This window comes from Cebus imitator, unplaced genomic scaffold (genome assembly GCF_001604975.1).
Source record: "Cebus imitator isolate Cc_AM_T3 unplaced genomic scaffold, Cebus_imitator-1.0 Scaffold55, whole genome shotgun sequence".
In the NCBI taxonomy this organism is placed as follows: Eukaryota; Metazoa; Chordata; class Mammalia; order Primates; family Cebidae; genus Cebus; species Cebus imitator.
The window spans coordinates 5,370,437-5,386,849 of record NW_016107370.1 but is presented as its reverse complement, the minus strand read 5'-3'; the positions used below and the strand labels follow the sequence as shown (position 1 = coordinate 5,386,849).

General features: G+C 44.2%; 1 protein-coding gene across 1 annotated transcript in view; it reads right to left on the bottom strand.

Moving 5' to 3' along the window:
• Window positions 1–16,413, bottom strand: part of TNFRSF11A (TNF receptor superfamily member 11a) — a 59,428-nt gene that overhangs the window by 33,085 nt on the left and 9,930 nt on the right. The window contains exons 2-3 of the mRNA XM_017528863.2: window positions 3,236–3,317; window positions 1,588–1,713 (exon numbers count right to left, since the gene is read on the bottom strand). Of these exons, the coding sequence (XP_017384352.1) occupies window positions 1,588–1,713; window positions 3,236–3,317 (208 nt within the window). The remainder of the gene's footprint in view (window positions 1–1,587; window positions 1,714–3,235; window positions 3,318–16,413) is intronic.

Here is a 16,413-nt window from a genome sequence, read left to right as displayed (position 1 = left end):
AAAAAAAAAAAAAAAAAAAAAAAAATGATACCAAGGGAATGCAGCCAACAAAATCTGGCCTGTGGAATCTCCACAGGACTAACATCATGGCTCCTTCAACAAATAAGCTCAATAGAAAAAGAAGAGAAGAGAGAGAAAGGAACCTCTGTCTCTTAAGAGATTAAGAGACATATTTTGCTCCTGATTCCCATGAGTAAACTATACTTTAAAAAACATTCCTAGCATTTGACCCAGCAGTCCTATTACTGGGTATATATCCAAGGATTATAAATTGTTCTATTATAAAGACACATGCGCATGTATGTTCATTGCAGCACTGTTTACAGTAGCAAAGACCTGGAACCAACCCAAATGTCCATCATCGATAGACTGGATAAAGAAAATGTGGCACATATACATCATGGAATACTACACAGCCATAAAAAACGGTGAGTTCATATCCTTCATGGGGACATGGATGAATCTGGAAACCATCATTCTCAGCAAACTGACACAAGAACAGAAAGCCAAACACCGTATGTTATCACTCATAGGCGGGTGTTGAACAATGAGAACACGTGGACACAGGGAGGGGAGCATCACACACTGTGGTCAGTAAGGGGGAAATAGGGGAGGGGCAGCAGGGGTGAGGAGGGTGGGGAGGGATAATGAGAGGAGAAATACCAGATATAGGTGATGGGGGGATGGAGGCAGCAAACCACCTTGCCATGTATGTACCTTTGCAACAATCCTGCATGATCTGCACATGTACCCCAGAACCTAAAATACAATTAAAAAAAAAAAAAAAGGTTCCTAGGCGAGGCTCATGCCTGTAATCCCAGCACTTTGGGAGGTCAAGGTGGGTACATCACGAGGTCAGGAGATTGAGACCATCCTGGCCAACATGGTGAAACCCTGTTTCTACTAAAAAATATACAAATTAGCCAGGCGTTGTGGCATGCACCTGTGGTCCCAGCTGTTTGGGAGGCTGAGGCAGGAGAATTGCTTGAACCTAGGAGGTGGAGGTTGCAGTGAGCTGAGATCACGCCACTGAAGTCCAGCCTGGGCGACAGAGCAAGACTCCACCTCAAAAAACAAAACAAAACAAAAACTCTTCCAGGCAAAAAACTTAAGGCAGTCTGCTAAGAAGATCAAACTGTGTTAATAAAATATTTATAGTTTAGAAAAAAGGTGAAGAGTAGATCTGGTTTTGAGTCCTGCTTCATATGTGTTCACCTTGGAGACGTTACTCAACCTTTCTGAATCTCAGTTTTGCAATCTTTAAAAGGGGTAAGTATGGCTACCTACAGGGTTTCAGGGAGGATTAAACCACACAAAATGGGTGGGAACATTATGGAAACATTATGTCAACTCTAAGATGTGTCCCATGATTAAACTGCAACATAAGTATATTCCAGAATAAATGTTCTAAATGAAGAATTTTAGCACAGTCCTTGGGGATCTAAAACGCATCTTTCTTGGGATCTGTAGTCACTTATTTCCGTGTTGCTGAAACGAAACACCATTGGCTGCCTCTAAAAATATTTCTATAGAAAGAGATCTTAGTTTTCTACACTTCTCACTGACACACTGACACGATGGGCTTACCTGTATCACAAACTTTATGCAGCAAGCATTTATCTTCTTCATTCCAGGTATCCAAGTATTCATCTGGGCCACAGGGCAGACATACACTGTCGGAGTTAGTAGTGCATTTAGAAGACATGTACTTCCCTTAAAAAAACGAAGAGGAAAAATGCAACCATTAAAAAACCTAACAATGACAGCAACACAAAGCAAAACAGCAACAAAAATCGCACCCATCTACGGGACCAATAATCACTCAGGAAGCCCCCCAAAGATGACATGGCACAGGAGAAGAGGCCACGCTGCACAATGACTGCAGTACCCTGGGCTCCTCAGGCCACTCAGCTGGCTGAAATAACCTCTCCTGGGTCTGCTGAGCCTGTGGTCACAGCAGTCTCTTCATTCTTCTAAGTAAAAAGCCAGCCACCCTCTGCACCCAGTCTGCTAAAGAACAGAATGATGGGCAGGGCATGGTGGCTCATGCCTGTTAATCCCAGCATTTTGGGAGGCTGAGGCACGCAGATCACCTGAGGCCAGGAGTTTGAGAGACCAACCTGGCCAACATGGTGAAACCCATCTCTACTAAAAATGCAAAAATCAGCCGGGTATGGTGGCTCATGCCTATAGTCCCAGCTTGGAGGCTGAGGCAGGAGAATCGCTTGAACCCAGGAGATGGAAGTTGTAGTGAGCCGAGATTGTGTTACTGCACTCCAGCCTGGTGACAGAGCTAGATGCTGTATCAAAAAAAAAGTAGGCATAAAATGATGATTCTAAATTGGGCCCTGCAGAACTCGAAAGATTCCCTGGAACCCACTCAGGGAATAAGGGGTAGGCAAGAGGAACTTCATTACCCATCCCCCTCCCCTCTTCCTTCCATCTGGGTAGGTAACTTCCTGTTAACTTCTTCTACACACACTACTGGCTCATGGTTGGCTTCGTCTGACCAAGTGTCACACCGTGCCCCATCGCCCCATCCAACACACACTTGAAAATCACTGGATCTTGGTTCTGCACATCCAAGAAATATTTGTAGCTGAAATATCCCAAATATCTTTTTATAAGGTAACCCACCTTTGCGCCCCACCCCACCCTGAATGATGAGAGCGTGGACCCCGCGGACTGTGGATTTCACTGGGGCTGCAGAAATGCTTAGTCTCATTTCTGGCAGAACAACAACTTGGGGTAGGTGGCAGCCAGTCCACCTTCTGCTCCTCAACAGGTTTATGAAAAAAGGTACGACAAGGGTTTAGGCAATTTTTAGCAGCAACAATTCCAGCTTGGTTATTCCCAAATAAAATTTCTATGAAAACAATTTTAAATAAGAGCTGCGTTTCACATTTTGAGAGTTTGAATCATAAAGGGCTAAAATATTAGTTTTTAAAAACTCCTTGCCGTCTCGAGAAATAGTGTTTTGGAAAATTGTGTTTCAGCACAAATTAAGCAACAGCTTTTGAAGTTGTTTTTGGTTTTTTAAAGGATTTTAAAATCCCCTCAAATCTCTCTCTATTGAGAGAAAGATTTTTGTCTTCAGAGTGACAGACATTACCACCTGCCACTACCATAAAGAGTCGGTCCAAATTCTTTTTTCATCTGGCAGACAGAAAAAATAACAATGAAAGCCTCACCCACTTTTGAGGGACAATGCAAGGTGGCCCAGAAGCAGGTGTACCTGGTTCACATTTGCTACAGCACCGTCCCAGACGCTCATAATGCCTCTCACTGGTACACGGAGGAGCAATCTGCAGAGCCACCTGCAAAGAACACGGAGGTCAGGCAGAGACTGCACACAGATCTTTCTGGATAAAACTGGATAAAACAAAAAGTGAATCACCAGATTACCTTTTTTGTGAGACAGTCTCACTCTGTCACCCAGGCTGGAGTGCAGTGGCGTGATCTCGGCTCACTGCAACCTCCACCTCCCGGGTCAATTGATTCTCCTGTCTCAGCCTCCTGAGTAGCTGGGATTACAGGTGCCCGCCACCACACCTAATTTTTGTATTTTTAGTAGAGACAGGGTTTCACTATGTTGGAGAGGCTGGTCTCAAACTCCTGACTTCTAATGATCTGCCCACCTTAGCCTCCCAAAGTGCTGGGATTATAGGCCTAAGCCACCGAGACTGATCTGCTTGCCTTTCAATGTGTTAAACATGCAGAGAATTTTAAAAAGCAGGAAGAGCAAGGCGTTGCAGAGGCTTCCTGGGCTCTGCCCTCCCTACCTGTTCCCTGAGGGACTGCAGGAGCTGTTTAAACTTCCTCAGCCTCTGGTTCCCATTTGGTTCAAAAGGGTATGATTCTAAGACAAAAACCAATTTCTGACTCTGCCCATCTGAGTAAAACAAAAGAAAACAAAGCAGCCCAGGCGCCTACTATCAACCAGAGATTCTTATCAGTTTGCCACAGAAAAACTCTTTTCCTCATCAGCATTCTTGGTGTGAGAAAAAAATAACAAACACTCCTGTTGACAAGCAGTCATGTTAGAAACTGGAGAGCCGGGCTTAGCTGAATAGACATCCAGGTATGCATGCCACACTTGCAATTCATGCAAGTTCTCTGCTGCGTCCTGGAATACAGAGAACCAAACCTTCCCCTCAAAGGGGCTTAGAGTGGAATGAAAACACAAACCAGGCTGGGTGCTCCCAGGGAGGCAGATGGGCCCTACCTCAGCAGAAGTAGGAAGGAAGCAGAAGCCTCCCAGGAAGGCTTCCCAAGGGAGGTGGTAAGTGATCAGCCTTCCGGGACACACAGAAACCAGCTAGATCAGGAAACAGAAACTTCAGGGGGAGGTAGCGGGAGGACGTAGGAAGACTTTGGACAACAGGAACAGTTGAAACAGGGGCAATGAGGCCTGAAGCAGCTCTTGGGGGCAATAAGAGACCTTCAGTCCAGCTGGAGCCCAGTGTCACAAAGGCAGTCTGGGGAGGGCTTCATCTGCACGTGAAAGTGCTCGGATGGAGGGCGCAGAGATAACCTGGGTTGGAAGAAGCCATGCATCCTCAAAACACCTCCATTAAAGAAGAAGGCAGGTTTATAAAGAAAGCACCAAACCCAGGAAAGCCCAGGCTAGCTGAGTGGGTGTGGGGGACGCAAAGCCATCACGGACCTCTTTGACCTCGCCCTGATCAGCAAAGGCTTATGAGGAGGCTGAGGTCCATGAGAAGGTCCCAGTGTGCTATTGGGGTGATATATGCCAGGAAGGCTGACTTGGACTTGCTTCCTGTGCCCACCTAACATTCCCCATGGACACCAGGTAACACACATCAGATGCTCCCCATGTATTCAGTGGGTGACAGTCTTAGGACACTGCATGGAGCGCAGCGGAATGAGGAAGAATGGCTTAAAAGAAACCACCACATCTCTCCCTTCTGATGTGTTTTTCTCTGTTTTAGATGCCACCCTTCTCTGTCGCCCTCTGTGTGTAATGTATGTGCACAGAAGAAAGAGGCAAAGTGGTAAAACTGCACGCAGCCACGCAAACTGGGTCAAAAAGCAGGATTCATCCGAGCCTAAGGACTCGTGAGCACTGCTGCAATGCTGATGACAAGGGCAAACAGGGTAAATATGAGGTGGGGCTGTATGTCAGATGACAAAGGGCATTAAGTGCTTCTGACCCCTAAGGGGGCAGCCACAGACTCAGTAAAATGAGCACATACTTTGTGTTACACATATAGAAAGGTACTTTTTAGGGGAATTTGGTAAATGGAATACCCCTGAAATAGCCGCTTAAGGACACTGTCAGATGTCACAGCTGTGTCCCGGGCTCCAAGCCCTGCTGTGTATTGAGTGTATCTGACTGAACATGGTAGACAATTCGCTCCATGTTTACGGGGATGGCTGTGATTCATTCGACCCACCTAGCCTGTAACCCAGGAGCTTTACACCTCTTCGAAGAAACAAGGAAGTCGCTCCTTCCAGAAATGACCAGTTGTCCTGACCTTTATAGATTTTCACAGATATAAAATCCATTTCTCTCTCCTAAGCTTCTATCTCACTGTGACTTTTTAACCTAAATATACCTTTTTCCCCCCAAAAAAACTGAGGTGTAATTCCCGGACTATGAAATTAAACCTTTTAAAGTATACCTACCGTTCAGTGGTTTTTAGCACTTTCGCAAGGTTGAACAACCATCACAGCTATCTAATTCCTGAACATTTTCATCACCCCAAAACTGACACGTCTACTTGACAGAGCTATAGGATTACAGATCTTTTAAGCAGCAACAGAAATTTTGGTGCTGGGAAAATTGCTATGGTGAAGCAGAAAATTATGCTTTTAATCTCATTTAGGGTCAGCTTAAGCAGAAACCTACTTCGTTCTCTAGTTACATGATATACTTTGAAGTATACCTCCAGACCTTCAACATGGCAATATACATACAACTTAAAAGGCCACATACGTACATATATTTAAGGAAATGCGGTTTGCGGGTAAGTAAAAGAAATCTGGAAAACCCTTTAGATTGCTGGTGCATGCAAAACACAAAACGTGCTTTGATTGTCCCTTTTCCTCTTGCTTCCTGGCTCTCTGCTTCCAAGGTTCTTTCCCTCCCTTTGCAGACCCTTTTCCGCCCCAGACCTCATATAGCCTGTAAAGCACACCCTGTGCTGTCTCGTTCTAATCTCGTGCCCCAGTTCCAGCAACGAATGGCCTGGTGACCGTGCCTGCAGCCCAGTGCTTGTAACTGTCAGGAAATCCAGCTTCTGAGACTCCAGCCTGTCTTGCTTTGCCAGGTACCTGAGGACTGACTGACTTGTTCCTCAATGCTGCAGGCCAGGCTGGCTCTAACCTTGTTCCTGACCCGCCGAGTCTGTCCTGAGTCCCATATGCTTGTCGTCTGTGGACTGTGCTGGATCTGTTTCCATATACCAGTCTCCCTCTACCTGGATGGCCTGTCACATTCATCCTCTTGAGTGTCATTTTTTTGTATGCATGAACGAATGAGTGTCCCTGCCTCTCCCAGTCTGACTTCTCATTTTGCCTACAGGATTCTGGTTCTGATGTCTACTATTTCACTGCTAACTGCCCTGCCAGCCAGCAGCTGGCAAGAACCTGAAGATGGCTCCAGACCCTCTTGGCAGTGGCCCTTCTGGGCTTTGGCCCTTCCCTTTCACCTGCTCAGAACTTCAGCCAGACTCTGTCCTCCAAGACCAAGCTCCCCATGGTTGCAAAGTGGTAGCTATTATTATTGGTAGCAACCGTAGTAAAGCAACAATTTGATAAAAACATGTTCCTGCTTGAGTGTTCTTAAGGAATCTCCCAGTGAATGGGGGAATTTGGGCATAAGGCTCCAGATCTTCAGTTAATAGAGTGATTTTGTCAGCCACTTACAGTCACCTCTCTTTCCCAAACAGGCAGCAAGGAAAAGCCTTTGATGACTGAGTTGAGATGTACAGGCTTTTAATTTACTAAGATCTTTCTAGTTGACTATTGATAGAGTCAAAGCTTTTGAATCCCAGTTGTTTTGATGACGTATACAAAGCAGAAATACTTTAAAAATGTTTATTCATTGAATAGGGAATGTAATATAGTCCATGATACAAAATTCAAAACGAACAACAACTTGTTTAGAAAACTCTATGCCGCTCTCTCCCAGCCATAGGTAACCCATGTTACCAGCCATTCTGGGGGGGTCCAGTCTTCTGGAGGTAAAAGGAGAATGAATTTGTGATCTAATTCTACATCACAGCTGCCTTGGAGGCTGGCTAGGATCAGGTTGCTCTTGTGTTTTGGGGAATATAATTTGACTTCTTAGAAGTCTTGTTTAGAAAAACAGCCATGTGTTGATAGAGTATAGTTTAATCAATAAGCTACAAATATTCTCTTTGGTCCACAGAATCTATATCGACTAACCTGTTTTCTGACAGAACTCATCTGAGTTCATAAGGAACATCAGAGTCTGTTTATAGCAAATATTCTCTGCACATACAAATTCCCCCTACAAATTCCTCGCTAACTCTAAAAAAAAGAGTTAAAACAGCAAGATGATTTGACTTCTCTTGCTTCACTTTCTTGTGTCTTTTTGTTTCAGGGCATACAGGCTGGTGTTTATCTTAACGGCTGATGGACTCTTCTAGAATAACCATGTCCACAGTCTGTGCAAGGCTTTGGGAGGAAGGGGGGGAGATATAATAAATTTGAAATTAAAAAAAATCCCTTTATAAAACAATGTGGATTTCCTTCCCTAAGCAAAGCCATGTTGAGTCTAATTCTGAAAAACCATAAGCTGAAGAAACATAACATCTCTGCCAGTGAAGCCACAGAGACAAGCGGATCCGTATTTAGAATCCTGCAGGGAAGGTTGACTTAAATATTTATTTTCCATGCTGTTAACCCAATTGTAGTGCAAGTCATTATGCATGCTAAAATTACTTTCTTGCTCTACTGAAAATTCATGCTGACATCGAACGAGGCAGAAAGAGGCTTGGCCACTCTTGTCAGATCGAGACAAAAAGAACGTAACCTAGAAGAACAAATGAGGGATTTTCCATAGATTTTGTTTTATAAAATATCGTCCGTGACTATATTTCAGAATTTGGCTATAATTTCTGTAAGGCTGGTATCAAATTTCTGAATGTTACAGTAGAGTCAAAAGATGCAGTTTTTGTTAAGAAAGAAACTATTAAATGTGAAAATAACACTTCACTTAATAGGGCTGCTGTCCCGGAAAAAAATATCCTTAAAGAAAGTCACTATCAAAACTGATCCTACCCAGAATAGAATACAAATAAATTACTAGTGTGTGCCCAAAACACTAGGAGAGCATCTTTAAATAAGACAGGCTTACCCTAAGCATTTTGTTTTAGAAGTAAATAACAAACATACAAAAGGTAGTATTAATAGATCCGCGTAACCTACAAACAAATGCTCCTGGTTCTTGTCCATTTCTTCGAATGTCTTTTTTCTCAGACAGCTGAGCTGGGGGGCCAGCAAGGTCTCAGTTTCTCGTGGTCACAAGTGTTTCCATGAGAGAGTCAAAACATAGACCCTTTGAATTCAGACGTTCTGGGCGATTGTTCTTGGTCTGCCCCTTCCTTAGCTGCTTTCTCCAGCTAATTTTATCTCTGTCTTATCCAGCTTTCTATTCCTGATCATGGCACAGTCCTGTATCTGTGAATGTAAGGAAAGCATCCCGGCATTGTGATTCTCAGCAAAACATTAATAACCAGGAGTGGAAATAATGCCAGAATCACGTGAGACCCAGACACCAGGTAGGGTGGATTTCTATTGAGAAAATTAAATGACAACGAAAATAAAGTCTGATATGACAGAATACAGGAATTTTTTTTTTTTTTTTTTTTTTTTTTTGAGACAGAGTCTCGCTCTGTCACCTAGGCTGGAGTGCAGTGGTATGATCATAGCTCACTGCAGCCTTGACCTCCCAGGGTCTAGAGATTCTCCTGCCTCAGCCTCCTGAGTAGCTGGGACCACAGGTGCCCACCACCATGCTGGGCTAATTTTTGTATTTTTTGGTAGGCATGGGGTTTTACCATGTTATCCAGGCTGATCTTGAACTCCTGGGCTCAAGAGATTTGCCCACCTCAGCCTCCCAAAGTGCTGGGATTACAGGTGTGAGCAACCGTGCCCAGTCTGAATATGGGAATTTTAGCAAAGCAGGGGTAAGGTCCAGGAGAACTCAGGTTGGAGGAAGGGACAAGGTACCTGGAGTGCTGGTGATGAGAGTTAAGAAGTGGCCTGGCCAGGCGGCCCCCAAGAGATGAATAGGCTTAAGACAGGAGGATTTTTCTCCCCAGGGCAGCCCTCAAAACTGGGCTTCCAGTTTGACCCCGAGAGAAGAATGCTTATTATTTCTTTAATAAAACTGACTACGTTTCTAACATGTCCAGACAAAAAACAACAACAACAACAACAAAAAACCATTCTCAGCCTGATTCTCCTCACCTGTACAATGGTACTAGTAACTGTGCCCATCATGCTGCACTGAAAGGCAGATGCGAGAATTCCCATACACGATGTGGCACGGGCAGACGGCCATACTCCACACACACGAGGGCTCTCCCTCCTCAATTCAAAGCTGAAGACCTTTCTAGTAGGCTGCTGGGAAAAATGGAGATGTGATTGCATCACGCTCCAGTGCAGTGGTCTGCATTCAATAGAGGAGGGATATTAATGGGCACAGCTGGGTACAATTAGTAAAAGTATACATAACTTCCACCCAGTCATTCCTCGAGGGGGGAGAAGGAAAAGGGTGTCACTAGAAAGGGGCAAAGGATGGAAAAGATAAACTGGGGACCCAGAGACAAATCGTCAAAGCCTGACAATTTTCCCACACAAACCATCTTTGTGCACTTTTAACCTGGTTATGACAAACTAAAGCTGCACAGCAGAGTATTTTAGCAGGACAACTAGGAAAAAAATGCATGCTTTAAAAAGCATGTTTGGGCTGGGCACAGTGGCTCATGCCTATAATCCCAGCACTTTGGGAGGCTAAAGTGAGCAGATCATCTGAGATTGGGAGTTCGAGATCAGCCTGATCAACATGGAGAAGCTCCGTCTCTACTAAAATAAACAAACAACAAAAGAAAAACCCCACAAAACTAGCCAGGCATGGTGGCACATGCCTGTAATCCCAGCTAGTTGGGAGGCTGGGGCAGGAGAATTGCTTGAACCTGGGAGGCAGAGGTTGTGGTGAGCCGAGATCACGCCATTGCACTCCAGCCTAGGCAACAAGAGCGAAGCTCTGTCTGAAAAAAAAAAAAAGGATGTTTGGTTTCACAAAAAGAAGTCCTTTGCCAAGGGATTGGAAACTTGTGGCATCAATCTGAAATTGGCGATGAGTGGCCCGAGTCATTTCAGTGGCTTTCTGTCTGGGGTTCAGTCAGTTCCATGAGCCATACTTGGGTGAAGGCAGACAGCTTACTCAGTCCGTCTGCTGATAAAGCTTCTGCCAGATTATATCTGTGATTTCTGTTAACTAGGACTTATTTAAGCAAATTATGAGCTAGTGCCCTTCTAGACATTCTCATTTTAAATAAGCTTGACAGAATTTCAATCTTACAGATTCACAGAGAAAATATCAGACATGTTCCTTTTGTACAAACCAGAGCTTCACATTTCAAGCTTCAGAACAACATTGCACAGGCACCTACGAGGACAGTGTGTTATAAAGTGACAAGGAGGATAAAGGGGCGGTGTTTTAGGATCCCCTGCTCACCTGGCACACTCCATCGGTGTATTCACCCTACCTGGGAAACCTGTCAACTACGCAACACGTTAAAAACTTAGAGATCCTAAGTGACACCAGTCAGGTACGTGGCCTAAGTCATAACAGAGGTAGATACAGAGAATCACAGAGTTTAACAGAAAACGCCCTGAGTGTTTAAAATAGAATTCGTTTCTAAGAAATGTTTTACAGATAGCTCTTGAAAAAAAAAAAAAATCCTGCTGCCAAAAGCGAGGCTCACATATTTTGTGAATTGTACAAAATGAAAAGATGGGTCTAGTTCATTGGAGAAGATCGTGAAGAAATTATAACTGTCACAGACAATGTTATAATTGAAAATGCCTGGCATAGTGGTTCACGCCTATAATCCCAGCATTTTTGGAGGCAGAAGTGGGAGGACTACTTGAGCCCAGGAATTTGAGACACTTGTCTCTATAAAACTTGAAAAATTTTCCAGGTGTGATGGTGTGTGCCAGTGGTCCCAGCTATTCAGGAGGCTGAGGCAGGAGGATCGTTTGAGCCCAGGAGGCTGAGGCTGCAGTGGGCAGTGACTGTACCACTGTACTCCAGCCTGGGTGACAGAGCAAGATTGTGTTTTTTGAAAATGAAAAAACCAAAACGATTGATAAAAGATTTAGGTCTTTTTTCTAAGACCAGGTCTCATTCTGTCACCCAGGCTACGGTGCAGTGGTGTGATCACTGCTCACGGTAGCCTCAGCCTCCTGGGTTCAAGTGACCTTCCCAGGCTCAAGTGATCCTCCTGGGTTCAAGCCACCTTCCCATGCCAGCCCCCTGAACAGCTGGGACCACAGGGCCTAGGGATTTGGGACATTCTAAAATGCACTTTATGAATGTGTATCTAGTGATAAAAAGTATTCAAAACTCCCAACTTCAAGGCTCTCATCACAGCTGGTCAGCTCCTTCTGGTCTCACTGAAAATTACAAATACGAATCAGTTCTCTCCCCACACACATACTGTTCCCCGCAGAAGGGGCCATGAGTTCATTTAATTATCGGGTAAGAGCAAGGCCAGTCATTCCTTTACCTGAGTCATTCAGCTTTATCTCAAAAAATGATTTTTCACCAGAAGAATTAGTTTGATGTAGTCAGAGTTTAACAGTAGGAAGTATCGATCTCTTTACGAAGTTCTGCTGTCATCACACCGTCAGAGGCATGTTCGCTGAGCTCTCTCCCATACCTGCATGAGGTCCTGGCTTGCCGCAGGACTGAAGGCAGAGCCTGTCTCTGCCCTTTTAGTAAACGGGGACACAGTCACAGACAGAGAGGAAGGAGAACTGTGACCACTCAGAGCCCACACAGCAGTCCCAGAACTGATGCATTGGAAAGATCCTCCCTGATCGTGGACAAGGAAGGAGGGAAAACACGACCCTAGACGCAGACTGGTGTCTATGTCTTCCTTGGCTTGGGAGGGGCAGGGAAACAGAAATGGGGAAGGGCTCGCAAGAGGAAATGCACACGCTGGAGAGGGTGAGGTTTCCGGCAGAGGCAGAAGGATTTGAGATGAGGGAGAGGACAGAGCAAGTGGGAGGCTCGAGCAGGTGCAGGGGGAGAGCCTGGGGGGCCAGGGCACGTATGTTCTGACCAGAAGGAAAAGGTGGGAGCTGCTTCGGGGCTTCCAGGAAAGGACAGCTAGTCAGTGAGTTGTAGAAGAAAGGGAGGGTCTTTTTTTAGCAGCACCATGAAACATACTGTAAAGACTGTTGGGATGAGAAAGCGCAAGAAAGTGCAAACTCGTTTCAGACAAGAACAGAGCCCGGGCTAGGATCTCGCGGAGGAAACGGAGATGGAGACGAACAGCGCGAGCAGGCGTAGACAGCAAAGTGGCAACTCTGGATGGCGAAATCTGCAGGAGGCAGGGAACGCAGCTCATTTTGGGAGGCCTCCCGCTGCCAAACACTGGGTTTGGCTCTTTTTATGCCTGTCCTTCGAATGCCTTTTTTTTTAAAAAAGAAACTTGGGTGTAATTTAAAATTTTTTATTGTGGTAAAATAGATATAAATGTTGCCATTTTAACCATTTTTAACTGTACGATTCAGTGGCATCAAGTACATATACAATATGGCACAACAATTGCTACTATCTATTTCCAGAATATTCTCATCACCCCAAATAGAATCTCTGTAACCGTTGACTAGTAACTCTCCATTTCCCCTCTTTCAAGCCCCTGGAAACCACCTTCCTACTGTCTGTCTCTGAGTCCGAACATTCTACACACCTCATATAAGTGGAACCATACAATATTTTTCCCTTTGTGTCTGGCTAATTTCACTTAGCCCAATGCCACCAAGGTTCATCCATATTTGGTTATGTACCAGGAATGCCATTCCTTTTTACGGCTGGATAAAGTTCCACCACATGTATAGACTACATTTTGTTTATCCAGTCATCAATTGATAGACACTTAGGTTGCTTCTATCTTTTGGCTACAGTGAATAATCCTGCAATGAACACTGGCACCCAAGTATCTAAGTCCCCGTTTTCAGTTCTTTTTGGCCTAGACCTGGGAACCCTACGGTGATTCCATGTTTAGCTTTTCCAGACACTTGCCCCTCAACCGTTTTCTGCAGGGGCTGCACCACTGTACATTCCTACCAGCACCACATGCGGGTTCCAAGTTCTGCACATCTTCGACAACACATGCTATTTTCTGGTTTTGTTTGTTTGGTTTTTGGTTTTAAAGTAATGGCCATCCTGATATGTGTGAAGTAGTATCTCCTTGTGATTCCAATTTGCATTTTCCTAATGACCAGTGATGTGGAGCATATTTTCTTGTGCTTATGGGCCGCTTGTGTATCTTCCTTGGAGAAATGTCTGTTCAAATCCTCTGTCCATTTGTATAGGGTAATTTAATTTTGCCTAGATCTCTTCACAGGATTTGATTTAGCTGCTGACAACACTGAGTTCGCAACCTAAAAGTCAACAAAATAGATACACATTCATTTATTCCTCAATTAAGTGAACACATACTATGTGCCAGAGACAATGTCAGATCCTCTGGATACAGGGGATGGATACTCAACAGAGAGAGTCCTGGCTGACAGTCCAGGGAAGAAGAACGACTATAAGTAAACAGATAATGAAATCTGGTGGCAACAATTGTCACAAAAAAAATGAAACCATCTATGTAAGATGATGGTATGACTATAGGAAGCCTCCCTGAGAAGATGACATTTGAGTGCAGGCCTGTTTAAAGCCAGGAAACAAGCCAAATGAACAGCGCATGCCAGGAGGAGGAGGACTGCAGGTGGACACATTTGCAAAGGTCCTTGGAGGGACGTGCACAGCTTGTTGGAGAAACAGCAAGACAGCCCGTGTGACTAAGCACAGTGTGAGGTGGGTAGGGTATAAGGTCACACAACCGATTACATAATTTATACAAATTGTGAGTTAATATACACCCATACCCATCCTGTCAGGATTGTGTGGTATTGATCATACTGGACATTGCCATTATCCCATAAAGGTTTAAATACTAAGCACTTCATACTATTTTCATTAGCAGGCAAGAATTACCACGTTCGTCACGAGATTAAAAAATATATATATATATTATCAATTGTGATGAAATACACATAAACACTTGCCATCTTAACCATTTTGCCACAAGTTCTTTTTTTGGAATATATAGTATGCAAAGAAAAAAAATCTAACTTAGGTCACGTGTGATTAAAAAAAAAAAAAAAAAAAAAAAAAAAAAAAAAAAAAAAAAAAAAAAAAAAAAAAAAAAAAAAAAAAAAAAAAAAAAACCAAATTATCCCTCCAATAAAATATGTGGTTTAAAACTGAAAAAAAAAAACAAAAAACCTTAAAAATATAGGGTAACTGTGATTAGAAGTCCTGACATATTCACTGTTTTTGATTTAGCAAACTTTCAACAACTGACTTTATAAAGCATCTTGAAAGTTGCTTGCTATTGGGCCCATCAGCATTCTCACCCTCCCGACCTTGATTCCCAATGTGCTTTTTAAAGGAAACAGCGCGCACAGCACTGCCTCAGACAGGCGCACATCAAAGGTCTGTTGAATTTCACTCAGCCCTCTGCCTTACTCCCCTCACAATGCATTTATTATCTCTGCTCCTTGAAAATAAAACATAGGGCCCAAGGGAAAACGAAGAAACAACCTTGCATTGCAAAACCTTAATTGCAAGTTTGTCTTCCAGAGAGATAAAGAGTGAAGATATCTGCAGCTTCGGACTACCTGGAATCCAAGGGCAAAGCAGGTTTGTTTCCTAAACACAGTAATTAGGATGGCTTTGACTTGTCTTTCTGTTATGATGCAGATGCACTCCCATTTCCTGTGAATGTCCCTTTATTCTCCCACTGTGAAAGCCTTTTTAAATTATCATTCTTGTGGTATTTTTTTTTTTTTGAACTTTGTATTCATTTCAGATAAGAACTGCTTTCTCTTCTGTAGGAGAGGTCAAGGCCAGTGCTCACTTCTGAGAATGCACTGGTCCGCTGGAGGCCATGCCTTTCTAGGCTCTGCCTCCATGCTGGGGGCGTACCAACTGCTAAGGCCAGGAGTCCCAAAGGTGACTGAAGGAGGAAGTATTCTCCTTACCTGCCGCACTCCCTCCCTTCACTGCCCAGCCCTCAGGGTGAAATCCAGTGCTTCTCCAGTGTGCACAGAATCACCTGAAAATCTTATGAAAATGCAGGTTCTGATTCACTGGGTCTGGAATGGAGCCTGAGACTCTGCATTCCTAACAAGCTCCCAGGCCGTGTCAATGCTGGTCTCTGGGGAGCAAGGCTAGTGGTTTTACTAAAAACCAAGAGCCAGGACTTTCCCATATTCCCAAACACTGCATAGTTATCTCTGACTATACAACAGACACTGAGAACCACCTCTCCCATCCCTGGACACCTTTTATCTATTTATGAATGGGGGCAGAGGAAGAACTGGCCCAAGTGAAATACCTACTGTGTGCCAGGCACTGTGCTTGGAGACCTGACTTCCCTTCCCTTCCTGCACCCTCCCAAGAGAGATTAATCAACTTGCTGAGATGGCTGGTGATAAGGAGATTGGAACAGCGCTAGACATGTAGCAAATATTCAAATACTTGGTAAATTAATGAATAATTTTTCCCAAAAGACCACTGTAACCTCATAACTTCCCTTTACAGAAGACTATAACAGTTTCATACTAGCTCTGAATCAAATTCACACTCCCAAGCATGCACTTGGAAAGACTCTACTAGTTTTGGACAAAATCCCAGATACCCTGGGGGAAGGGGATTGCAAAATCAAGATTAGCAATCTCTTTCTGGGCTGGAACTCTCTTTTCTAATAAGGACTGAACATAGGGCTGCCTAACAGAAAACACAGCTGCTTCAGCCTCTTTGTGCCTGTCACTCATGCCAGGGAACTGAGAGACTCCCACAAGGCCTCTTCTGCGTGATCTCACCCCTTGGGTGCAGAGGAGCAGGCGCCCGCCGCTTTGAGTCCCCTTACCCATGAGGATTGCCCCACACAGTTAAGATGACCGGTTATACATTCCGGTACTTTGGTTACTTGCAATTTTACATAGAAATCGGACCCCAGGCCAGGCGTGGTGACTCACGCCTGTAATCCCAGAGCTTTGGAGGGCCAAGGCAAGTGAATCACCACCTGAGGTGAGGAGTTCAAGACTCACCTAGCCAATATGGTA